This window comes from Copidosoma floridanum, unplaced genomic scaffold (assembly GCF_036245765.1).
Source record: "Copidosoma floridanum isolate Cflo_tuat_1 unplaced genomic scaffold, Cflo_Japanese_pri ptg000020l, whole genome shotgun sequence".
In the NCBI taxonomy this organism is placed as follows: domain Eukaryota; kingdom Metazoa; phylum Arthropoda; class Insecta; order Hymenoptera; family Encyrtidae; genus Copidosoma; species Copidosoma floridanum.
In genome coordinates this window covers 5,755,460-5,770,939 of record NW_028321897.1, presented here as the reverse complement: position 1 = coordinate 5,770,939, position 15,480 = coordinate 5,755,460, and the positions used below count along the sequence as shown (strand labels likewise).

The window sequence follows — 15,480 nt, the reverse complement described above, 5'->3', positions numbered from 1 at the left end:
CAATGCGTCAAGTCTGAAGGGGTCGGTTGACTCGATGACAGAATTCCGTTTCGCTTTTGGTTTTTGCTGCTCTTTGGAAATAAATACATCGGACGCGTCGCCGTTGCAAAAAACACACAATATGACACTAGCATCGACCGTTGAGGTTTGCGCGCGAGTAGATGGTCTTGGTTTGTCCAATTTTTTAGCTGCAGCAATGTTGTTGGAATGCGTGTAGGTTTTGTAACACTTTTTGTGTACGCACTACGCATTCGTCCACCTTTACTCTATGATCAAAGACATCTTTTCGCTCACGGCACGCGTTTTTGAAAGTTTGTCGCCTTTTTTCAGTCATGAGGAGTTTATCCTACTCGGGATTGACGGGTTCGTCGCAGAATAGGCACGACACGTCCTCCATTGTTTACAGAAAGTTGCAAGCAAGACCCAAATATCTCAACGTGCTTCTTCAAAAAGACAGCCAAAAAGTAAAGTGAAAAGTATAAATGCTGAAACTCTAACGAATTGCTAATTCATTAGTGACGCACCCAATACCAATTCAATCCCTACGAGCTAGTCTAGAAAAATTGTCACGATATAATTTTCGCAGGTTAAGACAAAACGTCATAGTATAAAAACTGTTTGCTCGGCACAAGGCAATTTGAATTACCCTTTTTTTTTCTAAAGTTTAAGTGTAACAATGAAAATTGTAATAAGTACCATCCGCTCCATCAGGCAATTCAGGCTCCAACTTCAGATTAAGAAGTGACCGCAGATATTTGGAATTATAGTGATCGTCTAAATCGTCTTTCTTCAGCTAAAAAAAATAAGTTTATACGTACCTAATATTTTTGTTCGTAAGTTTGTAAATAGCCTCGCTAGATGGTACTGATCTGTATTTGGTATTGGTTATTGGTTAAATGGATCAATAAAATGGTAGATTATGGATGGATACTAAATAATACTGAATATATGTGTATGGATAATATTTTAAGACTTTAGGCACTTCAAGTTCATCCATGATTTTGTAACTTCTCTGTAATCTGAAAAAAAATCGTCTATAAGATATTAAAATATTTCATTTAATAAAAGTTAAAATTGAGTGAATAAACTACTTATGGTTTCCTAACGAATGAAAAAGATAATTATAAAAGATTTTACAAAGGGAAAGTGTTCAAATCAAAGATGCAAAATATAATATACATTAAGAAATTTATTAAAATAACGATAAGAATATAATATAATTCATAAAATTCACAATTTCTACAGTCAATCGAATCAATTGATGCTCTGCTTTATGCAGAATTCAATCACCCATTCAAAAATATCCTCTCGTATATTTAAAATATTCAGAATCCCATATCATTACAAAACAATGTATATTACTCTATAAAAACACTGTTGTAACAGGAAAAAAAAAAAAATCAATTACACAAAATAATTTGAGAGTAAGTAATACGGGACATCAGCGTCTTGTCTGTGGAATGAAAAAAGTGACAAAATTCTTACACCATTTTCTATTTGTCTTAGCAACAAGATAGAGGAAATATCATTATTCCTCGTGCCTTGGTTCATTTTTATATATATGTAAATGTATGTATTGTAGTTATGTATTCATATAACTATTATTTCACTGTAATAATAATAGCGCCACGCGTACGCAAGACTTTAGGTGTAAAAGTTTAACATTACATACTCATACGCACACACACGCACACGCACTTTGCGAGACATCATACGCGATCTTACAAAAAGAGGCGAAATAACGTTAAGACACAAAAGTTTGTGTGAAGGCGAGGCGAGGACGGCATCGAGAATCTCGATTTTTAATTTTATTTTGTTAATCCTTCTTTTTACAATGAGCCACAGAGCCATCCTCCCTCGCTTACGCGGCGTGCACACGGTCGTATAGTGTTAAAAAAATGCACTTGTGTTAATGACACTTTTAGACTTGTTTAGACTCCACATCTAAGTTTCCCGTGCGAGGAATGACATGTGGTAAAAAACGAATGTCTCTCGAGAACTTTGCCAAACAGAGCTCACTTGTTATTCATGTGCCTCGTTCATTTAGTGCTCCTTGTCCATTGAATATGCTGGTTTTATAATTACTTTTAGTTGAATTTGGTTTTCAATTTTCCTCATCAGTCATCCAGAATTTCATCATCTAAATTGACATCCTGTAAAAAAAATTTATTTTTCGTGAATTAATATTTAGCTTTAAAATAAAACTTGGTAAGTACAATTATTACTAATTTATCTACTGTAAGAACCTACATGACATACAATTAGAATAAGAATAAATCCTAAATTAAATAAGAATATCAACATTATATAATTCTACTTTTCTAATAGGTAATACACGCAAATATTTTAAAAAGTGTTAACAAGTTAATGTTAGGAATCATTTCTACTTTTAAACTTGTGTAACGTTAAAAATTCACGATTGCAAATTCAGTACTTACATCAACGTTTTGGTTGTACCTGTTTGTGTAAAACCAACGCATGCAAACAAATTTGCCAATTAACAAGAAAATAAAATTGTTCCCATTGCTTGAAATCACATACACATTAATGACGATGCAATGACTTTTTTAAAACATTCTATTGAAGACCATTCATAAAGTATACGAAAAACATTCACGAAACAAGACAATGAACTTACACTAGTGTCAATGTTCTCGTCAATTTCGAGATCGAGATCAAGATCATCGTCGTCGACTGTAAGTGGTCTCATAGTGCTCAAGGACTTGCCAGGCACTGTCTTTGTAATTGTCGACGCTGACATTTGGTTTTCAATGCCGATGTTATTTAAAATATTTGTGATTGCTGCCACATCATCTCCACCATTCTCTATAGGATGAGGTTCATCACTGTGACTCGACGACGCTTCCCCCATTTCCGCTAAATACTCTTCTTTAGCGTTTCGCTTAATATTTGGCTGCAATTAACGATCAGAGTTTTAACATTTTGTACATTAAAAATTTTCCAATGCAAAAGTGATCATGAAGATCCTTGAACTAAATTTACATACTGTTAAAGTAGGATACGACGAAGCGGGTATGCGCTTCTTGTACTTTTCCCTCATGAATTTTTCAACTTCCAACGACTCTCTGTAGCCAGGGAACAAGTTCTCGTACTGTTCTGGATCTGCTAAACTCTGGCCAGCTTTTTCATTTACTGCTGACAGTTTTTCTTTCCACAATTTAACTATGGGCGAAATTTTGCTCGGTGCGTATGTCCGGGCAAAGAATGCCGCCTCCGGTATCCGATCGGTCTTGATCAAAATGTCTAGGCACTTATCGATGTCACCGAGCATGAAGTACGACAAGAATGAGATATTATTTTTTCCAGCGTCGTCAGAAGAGGTTGCTGCAGTAATAAAAAGGACACATTAAGTTGCACGTTAAGTATCAGAGTGTTTAAAAGGTAGGTAAGTTTAATTACCTAATTTTTCAACCATGTTCGCGTTGCCAGTACTTGTCGCAAGAAGAAGAAGCCCAGCAAAATCTTCGGCATTGTGCAAGCATTCCTGAGCAAGGCGGAGTTTTCCCTGCTGCGTCGCCAGAGCAGCTAGTTGACGCCATTTTTGCTGAATGTTGGCCTCTTTCGCGAGTTCGTATGCCGTTTCGAGATTTTTGAGGGACAGAGCAAGCTCGAATCTGTGCTCTGGATCTGTCGACACTGCAAGAGCTTGTTCCTTGTAACCCTGGAAAAAAATGTATATCAATTGAAAAAATTGAATATTGTCAAAGATGCGAATGAATGCAAGTTCATGGGCTTACTTACTTGTTTTTCTAGGAAATGAGCGACACGAGTGCGATGCTCTTTGGGGAGAGTGGGTAGCACCTTGTTCGCAGTTTCAAAATCTTTTCGCATTACGGCAGTCTGGTACTCCAAAACAGACAATAGTAACGAATAAGATACCACAGACAGTTCTTTGTCGCATAGATATAATCTATTGTCCTTTTGAACATAGCCCAGCAAGTACATTGGTCTATCCAAATGTGATATAGTGACGACTTCACCTCCAACAAAGTAATTTACTCTGTTTACACTGTTTGTGTAAATGAAACAGTCGCCGACCCACAAACCGGTCTTTACTACGTCGTTCATTTCTGCAATTATCTACAATTACAAAAACCACGTGAAATATAATAAATATGTTAAAATTACTCGTTACATTACAGTAAATAAGTAAATACCTCGAAAGCTCCTTCGATATCCTCCGCATTTTCGCTGGATTCTTCGACAAGTTCGGCAACGTACTTGAGGATGAAATACTGGTCGGTCGTAGCAAGTGCAACAAGAGAACCGTTCTCTGTCCAGTAAACATGGGTCGGCTGAATTTCTATGCGACGTATGAGCTTCAGTGTATCCCAATCGTAGAATGAGAGACCTGAACTCGAATATATGCCCAGAAAAAAGCCGCCAAAAACACCTACGAGAAAAATTTTGTAAATTAAAAAAAAAAAAAAAATGTTTCCAGTAACGATTATTAAAATCAATGATGATTTTATAAGCTTACTATCAGCTCCAAAGTCCGGCTTAAAGCTCTTCTTTTCTTTAAAATTCTTAAATACTTTGACGGTCGTAGAGCTTTCTCTTACCGCATAATAACTGGAATTACTGGAGTCTGAGGCCCAAACGAATTCAAATGCTTGGCCAAAAGCTTTGTTTCTAAGCGCCATTGAGGTATAAATGATGTATTCTCCATCACCACATACCACCAAAAACCTTCCATTTGGACTGTGCTGTATGGTTTGAGGATAAATTTCACAAGCACCCATGTCTTTCACGACCAATGGCAATTTCTCGCCATCCTGAACCTCTTCACCTAAAGCTTTGAGATTCACTTGCTGAATTTCGCTGTGTTTGGCCCAGACTATCTTACCACCTAATGAATCCATGGACACAGCAGGCTCTTCGCGACCCACTTTTATCATAACGCTACCCTCGTCGTAACCAAGAGCAACATTATTTGAGCCTTTCATGCAAGCAATCGACCACAATCTCTCAAAACCATAGTTTAATGGTGATTCCAGTCTGTAAGTACCAGCATGCCAAATTCTTACTGTACCATCTTCCGAGCCGGTTAAAATAATGGGCAGCTCGGGATGAAAACAAACAGCTGATATGTTTTGAGTGTGGCCTTCCAAAGTTTGTACACACGTTTTGTTTTGGTAATCCCATATTTTGACATAACGATCGTCAGCACCAGAGATCAAGTAAGGCTTATCCCCACCGTGATAGTAATCGACACAATTGATGCCTTTCTCATGTCCCTCAAGCGTAAAGTTCGCGGTGGACGAACCCAATTGCCAGACCTTCAGGGTCCTATCAAGAGATGCACTGGCAAATGTGTTATTATCTTTGGGATTGATGACTATTTGCATGACGTAATGAGTGTGGCCTTCAAACACCTGTTGACAGAGCCATGCCTTTTCCCAATTCCAAAGCTTTATCAGCAGATCATCTGAAAATTAATTTTCAATGTTATAACATATCTGCAATTTAGAGGGAAAGAGTTTGAAATAAAATACGAACCACTGCTGGTGAGAATGAAAGGCTGCGTGGGATGAATGACGATACACCTGACGTAGTCACTGTGTGCCTCAAAGGAGTGCACACGCTCAAGGGTGTTGTAATTGAAAACTCTGATTTGCATGTCATCCGAGCCCGTGATCACCCAGTTTTTTCTTGGCACAAACTTGGCTGCCCTGACAGGCTGATCGCAAACCTCGAAGGTCTTGACAAGCGTCTGACTTTCGTGGTTCCAGATGTTGACATTGCCCTGGTACAGCGAACAGAGCATCCAAGGCTCGGTAGGATGTAGGTCGACGCATTTCACGCGATCAGACCTCGCTGTGAGCTTGCGCTTGATGTCCAGTCTCAGTGGCTAAAACATCATGATTGTCATCATTATTGTTTGACGTATCATTTAAACATCAATTTCATCAAGCCTCGGCTATGCACATTATGAAAAAACGAGCAACACCAAAAATACGAGCTATGATTACTCTGCGACTCCGAAATTTGTCCTTTAAGTTGCTTTGACAATCAAACAGATGGTATGTGAGGATATAATTTGACCATTCGATCAAAACTTAGTCAAATCATGATTAAAAAGTTGTTGACAAAAGCGTCAACAAAGAATAAGAAATAACTCATGGAGTTGTCTTGATCGCTGCTACGCGAGGAGAGAGTGATGATCAAAACGAGAACAATTGTTGCATTACGTTGGGGTTGGGGCACCCACGACTGTAAAATTGAAGTACGTAAGTATGCTCACCATTTCGACTGCCAAGTTTTTTTTTTTCACCAATCAATCAGTCGCCGAAGACGACGACGATGACGACGATGATTAACTCCTCGAAAGTTTGATGGGTTGATAGGGTCACTCGTCTACGGGGATAAAGAAAAAATCACGGGGCTAATGGATACACAAACAACACACACGAAAGTTGAGCAAACCGCTGATGTTACTACTGCCGTTCGGCAGCGCGCTGAGGGAGCGGGAAGAAGTGCGGGGTAAAAAGGGGATGTGTTTCATGTATGTGATATTTCCTTTACAGCAGCCTCACTTTCTTCTTCTACTTATGCGGACGACGTGGCGTGCGGCAGCGGCACACGGAGAGCGCAGAGCGCGTATTTGTGTGTGTTTTTTGTATCATTTTTTGCGTAGGAGTATAGAGTGTGTTTGTGTACATTTTGTATTTTAAATAAAAAAAAAAAAAAAAAACCGCACCGTATGTTGAAAGAGCTAAAATTATAACTATCACAAATGAGCTTCAATATATTTCACTTGTTATAATCTTCGACAGACTCATGGCTAGACTTATAAAAATAATCTAAAACAATTTTCAACGAAAGTTATAACAGCTAAACTAAAGTGGTTGATCGATGATGTAAATTGTCAATAACTATATTTTAGCTATGCTTAAGAGTTGAACAATCATTACGACTTGACCGTTAAAAAATCATAGTGTAAATAAGACACCGGTTATTTTTAAATTAAAAAATGTAAATTATGCGGATCAGCGCTTTCTAGCGGCATTCATTTTTTTGCTTTTGCTAAAAGTCGAAAAGTGAGCCAGGTCGCCAGGTGAGGTGTGAGGTTGAGGTCTGAGTGAGCGTCTGAGCCTCAGACTCTGAGGTCTGAGTGAGCCTTAAAAAAACTTTTAGCAAATTAGCAAAAAATCAATACCGCTAGTTAGCGCTGATTGAAAATATATAAATGTTTCATATTATGATATTAATAAGCGGCGTTACCACCACGACCTACGTAACTTTACAGCCTCTGATTTTATCATTCTGGTAAAGAGAGCACGGTGTAAGATGTACGTGAAGTTATGTGTAGTAATTAAAGTAATTAAAGTAATTACTACTAAGTAATGCCATATGGTCAATTTTATTAAACCATATGAATATCTCTATTTTTAGAGGTCGACTTTTGAGTAAAAAATAAATTGTAAACTTGCCGCAAACAGCACAAACCACGTCAACTTTTTATTATCTATCTATAAGATTAGTTGCGGCTGGTTTGTAATTATCAAAGTGACTTTGCTGTAAATAGCAATAGTTATTTGGATCAGCGCCATCTAGCGGTCTTAATTTTTTGGCCAAAAGTGGCTCCTAAAATTCTCAATCAGAGCATTCAGGATTAAAGCCATTTAGTCAATTATAAACCAGCCGCAACTCATGATGAAGCTATAAAATGAAAAAATAACAATACATGTGTCTTAGGCGGCAAGTTAACAATCTATTTTCTACCAAAAAATTGACCTCTTATGTGTTTGTAAATTTAAAGATAAATTTTTGAGCATAAGATAGATTGTTAGCTTGCCGCCAAAAACACACGTATCGTTATTTTCTTATTTTATAGCTTCGTCACGAGTTGCGGCTGGTTTATAATTGACTAAATGGCTCTAATCCTGAATGCTCTGATTGAGAATTTTAGGAGCCACTTATGGCAAAAAAATTAAGACCGCTAGATGGCGCTGATCCAAATAATGATTGCTATTTACAGTTAAGTCACTTTATTAGTTATAAACCAGCCGCAACAAATTTCAAAGATAGATAATAAAAAGTTAACATTTTTTGTGCTGATTGCGGCAAGTTTACAATTTATCTTTTACCTTAAAATCGACCTCAAAAACCATCAATATTCTACTTATCTTATATGGCTCATAAAATCGACAATATTTACAAAATTACAATACTCTTGACCTTTTACCATTAACTAATAAAAGAACAGCCCTTCAACTTTAGATTTCCAATAAACAGTTAACTTATATAATATGTACATAGCAAAATTTGTGTTACAGAAATCGTAAATCACAATCAAATATACACGTAAATTAATCAGTCGAAAAGAGACAACTGAAGAAAAAAGGTCTTAAAAAGAAGCAGCCACACGAAGAGTCTCCTAGGAATGGAGCATCGGATCTCACTAATTGGAAAATACATTTATTACAGAGATGTAAATTTTAAGTGTTACTTATAAGTAAACAAAGAACCCAACCTTCTCTGATCACTTTTCGTGTGACTGTGCTTCTTTTTCAGGCCTTTTTTCTTCGGTTGTCTCTTTTGGACTGATTAATTTGTGCTTACATGAGTTAATGGTAAAAGGTCAAGAGTATTGTAATTTTGTAAATATTGTCGATTTTATGAGCCACATAAGATAAGTAGAATATTGATGGTTTTGGAGGTTGATTTTAAGGTAAAAGATAAATTGTAAACTTGCCGCAATTAGCACAAAAAATGTTAACTTTTTATTATCTATCTTTGAAATTTGTTGCGGCTGGTTTATAACTAATAAAGTGACTTAACTGTAAATAGCAATCATTATTTGGATCAGCGCCATCTAGCGGTCTTAATTTTTTTGCCATAAGTGGCTCCTAAAATTCTCAATCAGAGCATTCAGGATTAGAGCCATTTAGTCAATTATAAACCAGCCGCAACTCGTGACGAAGCTATAAAATAAGAAAATAACGATACGTGTGTTTTTGGCGGCAAGCTAACAATCTATCTTATGCTCAAAAATTTATCTTTAAATTTACAAACACATAAGAGGTCAATTTTTTGGTAGAAAATAGATTGTTAACTTGCCGCCTAAGACACATGTATTGTTATTTTCTCATTTTATAGCTTCATCATGAGTTGCGGCTGGTTTATAATTGACTAAATGGCTTTAATCCTGAATGCTCTGATTGAGAATTTTAGGAGCCACTTTTGGCCAAATTGGCCAAAAAATTAAGACCGCTAGATGGCGCTGATCCAAATAACTATTGCTATTTACAGCAAAGTTACTTTGATAATTACAAACCAGCCGCAACTAATCTTATAGATAGATAATAAAAAGTTGACGTGGTTTGTGCTGTTTGCGGCAAGTTTACAATCTATTTTCTACCCAAAAGTTGACCTCCAAAAATATAGATATTCATATGGTTTAATAAAATTGACCATATGGCATTACTTAGTAGTAATTACTTTAATTACTTTAATTACTACACATAACTTCACGTACATCTAACACCGTGCTCTCTTTACCAGAATGATAAAATCAGAGGCTGTGAAGTTACGTAGGTCGTGGTGGTAACGCCGCTATTATTTCAAGTTAGTCTGGTGATCTAGCTTAACCCGAAACCATTAACGACGTTTTATTATTGTTGTTTTGACCAATTGGTAATCAGTTTTCTGACATTTCATGGGAAAATAAACAAATAGTTCAGTTAGTTTTCTTCAGTAAAATTTATTTCTACCGTATTGAAAAGGTAAGCGAGGTAAAATAATTAAAAGTGTCTCATATATTTTTACTACAAGTTTTAATTAAAATGAAGCATGTCAGTCTATAAATATTACTCTAATGTAAGTATCTTTAATTCTTTCAATTGTAATGTTTGTTTAACATTTCAATACTATTATAACTTTGAGATTTTTACTCATTTTTTCAAATGGTTGGCTTTATTGAATGAAACATTTCCTTTTCTAGCTTAAAAAATGTCAGGAGAGGAAAACAGTAGGCCAATGTCCAATGCCTCCGCAGAAAGTATCGGGCAAACAATCACAAGCTCATCACAAGGCTCGAGCAACGTTGCAGAGTCAAATGCCATGCCACGACAAGAACAAGCCAGTAGGCAAAATAATCTTCAGAGAATACATCTGCGCAAGCAGCAGGTTTTTAATTTACCTCAAGTTAAAAAGTTACTGAAACTAGCAAGCTACAGCGCTTGTCAGGTTGAAGAGTGCAAGTGCAACGGCTGGAAGAATACACAGACTCATCCAAAATCCAATCAAAGAAATGAACCACAGCCCATAGCCACCTTTACCGATCCGTGTAGATGTTGTACTCATACTTTGGAAAATCATGTGTCACACTTGGTCACACAATCTGATGATATGATCAACAAACTGCTAGGCATGGTTGTTGATGTTGATAATATATTCATGGGCATGCACAGAGAAGAGGATCTGGACACAAAGAGGGTGTATTATTATCTATTTAAATTACTGAGAAAGAGCATCCTGTCGATGACCAAACCAACCATAGATGGACCCTTGGGACAGCCTCCTTTCGAGAAGCCGAGCATATCAAAGGCAATAACTAATTTTGTGGCTTATAAGTTTGGACACTGCTCCCAGCGTGACTGGCAGTCAATGTACGACTTGGCAAAGATGTTTCTCCATTGTTTGAATCATTGGAACTTTGAGACTCCTAATGCTAGAAGAACTGCCGTGACCACTGATGACGCGCCAGCTTACAAGATCAATTATACAAGGTGGCTAGTTTTCTGCCACGTTCCAGCCTTTTGTGATTCTCTGCCTCATTTCGACACTACTATTGTTTTTGGACGAACAATGCTCCAAGCTGTTTTCAAATCAGTTTGTAAACAGTTGATGGACAAGTGCCACACCGAAAAAGACCGAATGTCCATGGAGAAACGCGTTCTTATTTTAAATCACTTTCCTAGGTGAGCTAACACGCCCATATAGCAAAATTTTCATCGCTTAAGCATTATAATCTCCCAAAATAAATTATACCCAACGATTTTCAGATTTCTTCAGATGCTCGATCCCGAAATTTATGGGGACTCCTCGCCGATCTGGGACCCAGAGTTCAAACCAGCTCTGCCTCCATATTTGCAAGCGTCCGTTGACCTCAAGACCATTCCTGGACGTAAAACTGGTGAATTCGAGAAAGTCACGGTTGCCCCCAACGACAAGGACAATTTCACGACGATCAATCTCAGTCCGGGGTTAAAGAAAATCCAGGGTAAACGAACCACGAGTTTGGATATCAGAGGCGACTCGAAGAAGCGCAAAACTGACGAGGCGTTCGATGACATATCCGAGGAGGTAGTGACCAAGATAATTGCGACCATCAAAGATCCAAATTTCATGTTTGGCTTGGATGCTATATTCCCGCCAAATGCACCGCGCGATGAGACACCCAAGCTCGAGGAAAGCAGGAAGATTATAGAGTTCCACATCGTAGGTAACAGTCTAACTAAGCCAGTGTCCAAGCAAACTATGCTTTGGCTCATAGGGCTGCACAATGTATTCAGCCACCAGCTGACGAGGATGCCGATGGGGTACATATCGCAGTTGGTCTTTGATCCGTGAGTATCTTGTTTACCTATACGTAAATTTGACCTTTAATTTATTAAAAAATAACGTCGTACAGGAAACACAAAACTCTTGCGCTGATAAAGGATGGACGACCAATTGGCGGTATTTGCTTCCGCATGTTCGCGAGTCAAGGTTTCACCGAAATAGTCTTTTGCGCTATGACGTCCGAGCAACAGGTCAAGGGCTACGGCACCCACTTGATGAACATGCTCAAGGATTACCACGTAAAGCACAACATTCTGCACTTCCTCACGTTTGCGGACGAATATGCCATAGGCTACTTCAAAAAGCAGGGCTTCAGCAAGGAAATCAAGCTACCACGCATAGCGTACCAGGGCTACATCAAGGAATACGAGGGCGCGATGTTGATGCACTGCGAGCTTAACGCCAAGATCGTCTACACGGAGTTCACGACCGTGGTGCGCAAGCAGAAGGAAATCGTCAAGCAGCTGATCTACCAGCGCCAACAGGAGATACAAAAGATCCATCCGGGCCTCACGTGTTTCAAGGAGGGTGTGCGTGGCATCCCCGTCGAGTCGATACCCGGCATCCACGAGACGGGATGGAAGAACTGTGCTCAGACGCGTACGCGAGGAATCGCCAAGGGCTCCCAGGGCCCCGAGCCCATAGAAGCGAGCCTTGACGTTCACGATTCGCTCTACAATGGCTTGAAGAGCGTACTCGCGAGCGTCAAGAATCACACGGCAGCCTGGCCCTTCCTCAAACCTGTTGACAAAAACGAGGTGCCTGACTACTACGACCACATCAAGTATCCTATGGGTAAGCTATCTTTTGACATTTCAAAGGGATCTTTTCTAATGGTGTGTAACTACTACCTTCGTTTGTTTTTTTTTTTTTTTTTTTTTTTAATTTTTATCGCAGATTTAAAAACAATGACCGAACGGCTCAAGTTCCGGTACTACGTGACGCGCCGGCTCTTTATCGCCGACATGACACGCATTTTCACCAACTGCCGTTTATACAATGGCCCGGACACCGAGTACTATTCCTGCGCCAACTCTCTCGAGAAGTACTTCCAGACGAAGATGAAGGAGCTTGGGATTTGGGACAAATAGTCGAGAGACCTGTTGCTGTCTACTGCTGATGGCAAGATTTCTTTGTCCTCTGTCCCCGACGTCGTTCTCCTTAACAATAATGACAATGACGACGATGAGATCGTCGAGTTGCAGGAGTGAGCGGTCGGGAGAGTTTAGTTACAGGTTCAAGGAATTGACTTTTTAATTGAGATGTTTGGTGAGTGTCAAGATCCGCGTTAAACGGTGATAGTAATAGAATACCGTCCGTGAGAATGCAAAGTTTGCAACGATTTTGATTCGATTTGAGAGTGCATGGTTGCGGTATCTCACGTGGGTCTGTCTTCTCAACTTTGTTGATTGATTCGGTTAGAGATCCTTTAGTTTTAAGATAAGAACATGTATTATTGCGAAGAATATCTCTGTAAAGGAAAATATTTTTCAAAGCAGCTTAAAGTACTTGCATTGTATGTACATCGAAAGACTGTTTTTTTTTTGTAATTGTTGAAATGAAAAGTACCGTGCATAACTTTAACGTAATGTGTGACTGTTGGAACTGATTAAAAAAAAAAAAAAAAAAAAAAAAATTAAATTAAACATAAGAAAACAAACATAATGGCATCAGGGGTTGTCAGACTGAATTATAATTATTAAAAAAAAGTAGTAATAAATTAAATTGAGTTATATAAGCTTGTATTATCGATTGTAAACTCAAAATACGAGAGAAGCGTGTAAAATTTTGGTGTAAATAATGTAGGCTATAAACGTACTATCGTAATGTCATTGTAATGTTGAATTTTTCAAAAACCGGCACTATTGTGTCTTCTCATCTTTGCTTGTAAAGTTAGTTGAATAAACGTATAATCTTCCTTCACATACGCTTTTCTCATCATCTTCACCAATTCCATGATACAAATAAAAAAAAATGGAGGAAAAAAAACGAGTGAACCTGGCGATGCAGGTACGTATGTAGGCTTATCGGAAGATGGGGAAGCGCTAGCTGGTTTGTGTGAATGTTCACAGTCTAATTAATACCATTAACCAGCCAGTTAATTAGAAAATGTAATGCACACACGGGCCAAGCAGCGTACTGTGCTTGGCTCATGTTACGGAACGCTGGTTAACGCTCTCCCACTTTTGCAGGCTGTTTCGTAGCTTTTTTTTTTTTTTTTTTTTTTTTTTTTTTCCTTACAAGTGCGGGGACTTATCCTTGGCTTTCCGAATCGCGTGCAAAGTGAAATTGACTCTGGAATCGTTTTTGGCTCTCTCACGTGTATTTTTCTTTTGTCGATCGTTTCTTCGTTTGTAGAGTCCACGAGTTATACCTTGTACTCTTGTTTTTGTTTTTTTGTTTTTTCAGTTTTATACTTTAACGTTGAATAATCAAATTTAATTACCCATGGACATCAACCTACAAGCTCTTTACGAATACGTGGCGAATGAGTAATGTGCAACTCGTCGAGTAATTATTAATTTTCATAACGAGTTTTCCGTTGAAGCGCAATGCCGTTAATTACAAAGCGTTAAAATCACTTACACCTGGAAGATCAATTTTTCATATGCGTATACACAATGTGTTGTACTTGGATGCAGAATTAGGTGCGGAAGTGCGTGAGAATACATTTTTTTTCTCTGCGTATATTTAATTGAGATTTAAAACCACTTTATTACACCTTAACGCGCTAAAGTTGTAACGTAAACGTGAAAAAAAAAAAAAGTAGTTTGTCGAAACAACGATTTACCAATCACTCGATGTACGATTTTTTGTGCCAATCAGGCGTCCGACTAATCGAATCAGTTACAATCTATATTTATTTCTCTTACTCCTAATACCACTTTTATTTCGTTTGAAATTGACCTAGATCTCGTTTTGTCGATTCACACTGATATAATTGTATACAGTAAATGTCTTGAAAAAACTACCTGTATGCATGTCGGATCAAAATAACGCATTTAATTTTGTTCACACCCAACAAATAAACCAACAACCTGTATTATAGATGACAAAAGCTCGTGTATAGCCGATGCTCTCGTTTTTCCACGAAAAATAATCACGATGAGCCATCCGATTTCGTCCCAAAGGTCGGACGTACGTACCGATCGTCCTTCGCCATTGGTATGAGCCTGAGCTAAAATTCTCCCGCATCTGGGCCATGCACATGGTATGTTTATATTAAAAGTACATACTTTTGGAGCGTGAATGAGTACACACTTTGCGCGTTGCCGATGTACTTGTATATATTTTTGTGTAAAAATCGGGTCAAGATCGAGGATAATCAGACTCGTGCGCGTCGCGTTTCCTAAAATGTGTACTTACTACTTACTTCTTGTACTTTAACGAACTGCAAGGAGAGTTTTTGCTCGCTTGATCGATGATTCTTTTTTTTTTTTTTTTTTCACCATGCCACTAGATTATTTTTACACCCGATCATCAGGAATTAAAGACACTCTACATCACTCACGTCTGTTTTTTTGTCGTTGCATCGTTAACTTTGTAATTGCACGCGAGAGCTGTCATTGATGTAATTTTTCGATTAGCGATATCCCGTAAATATACGAGTGTACGTACAAATCCAAAAAAAAGGAGGAGACTTTCGCCTCTTCTCGTACTGATGATTATATTATGGCAAAAAACTGATGATTATTACAAGATAGGAGAGAAAATCGGTTTGCCGCCAGGGGAGGGGTGGATTTCCTCGTGATTCTGTGCACAAAGTAACGAGGAGGAAAGCTAAGCCTCATCCTTACATTTTATGCTCTGTTTGCTCGCGTTGATCTTGCATGTGCATTACGAGTGTTCCAGTGTATCTCTTTTCCTTCGATACATCATCGGAAGTGTGAT

General features: G+C 38.2%; 2 protein-coding genes across 3 annotated transcripts; one reads left to right on the top strand and one right to left on the bottom strand.

Annotated features, from left to right (window-relative positions):
• Window positions 1-1,171: 1,171 nt before the first annotated feature.
• On the bottom strand, window positions 1,172-6,608 carry beta'COP (coatomer subunit beta'). The gene is made up of 9 exons (XM_014363217.2): window positions 6,266-6,608; window positions 5,521-5,872; window positions 4,502-5,449; window positions 4,179-4,414; window positions 3,763-4,101; window positions 3,421-3,682; window positions 3,008-3,345; window positions 2,639-2,914; window positions 1,172-2,153 (listed from the first exon to the last, which is right to left on the bottom strand). Exons 1-9 carry the CDS (start codon window positions 6,266-6,268, stop codon window positions 2,118-2,120), a joined length of 2,790 nt encoding a protein of 929 aa, XP_014218703.2. The 5' UTR covers window positions 6,269-6,608; the 3' UTR covers window positions 1,172-2,117.
• Window positions 6,609-9,631: 3,023 nt separating this feature from the next.
• Window positions 9,632-13,223, top strand: Gcn5 (Gcn5 acetyltransferase). 2 transcript variants are annotated; one of them, XM_014363238.2, is made up of 5 exons: window positions 9,632-9,749; window positions 9,968-10,946; window positions 11,031-11,594; window positions 11,660-12,384; window positions 12,487-13,223. In XM_014363238.2, exons 2-5 carry the CDS (start codon window positions 9,976-9,978, stop codon window positions 12,678-12,680), a joined length of 2,454 nt encoding a protein of 817 aa, XP_014218724.2. In that variant the 5' UTR covers window positions 9,632-9,749; window positions 9,968-9,975; the 3' UTR covers window positions 12,681-13,223. The 2 variants fall into 2 exon arrangements, with proteins under 2 accessions (XP_014218724.2, XP_014218725.2); XM_014363239.2 differs by having other exon boundaries at window positions 9,632-9,758.
• The last annotated feature ends 2,257 nt before the right edge of the window (window positions 13,224-15,480 follow it).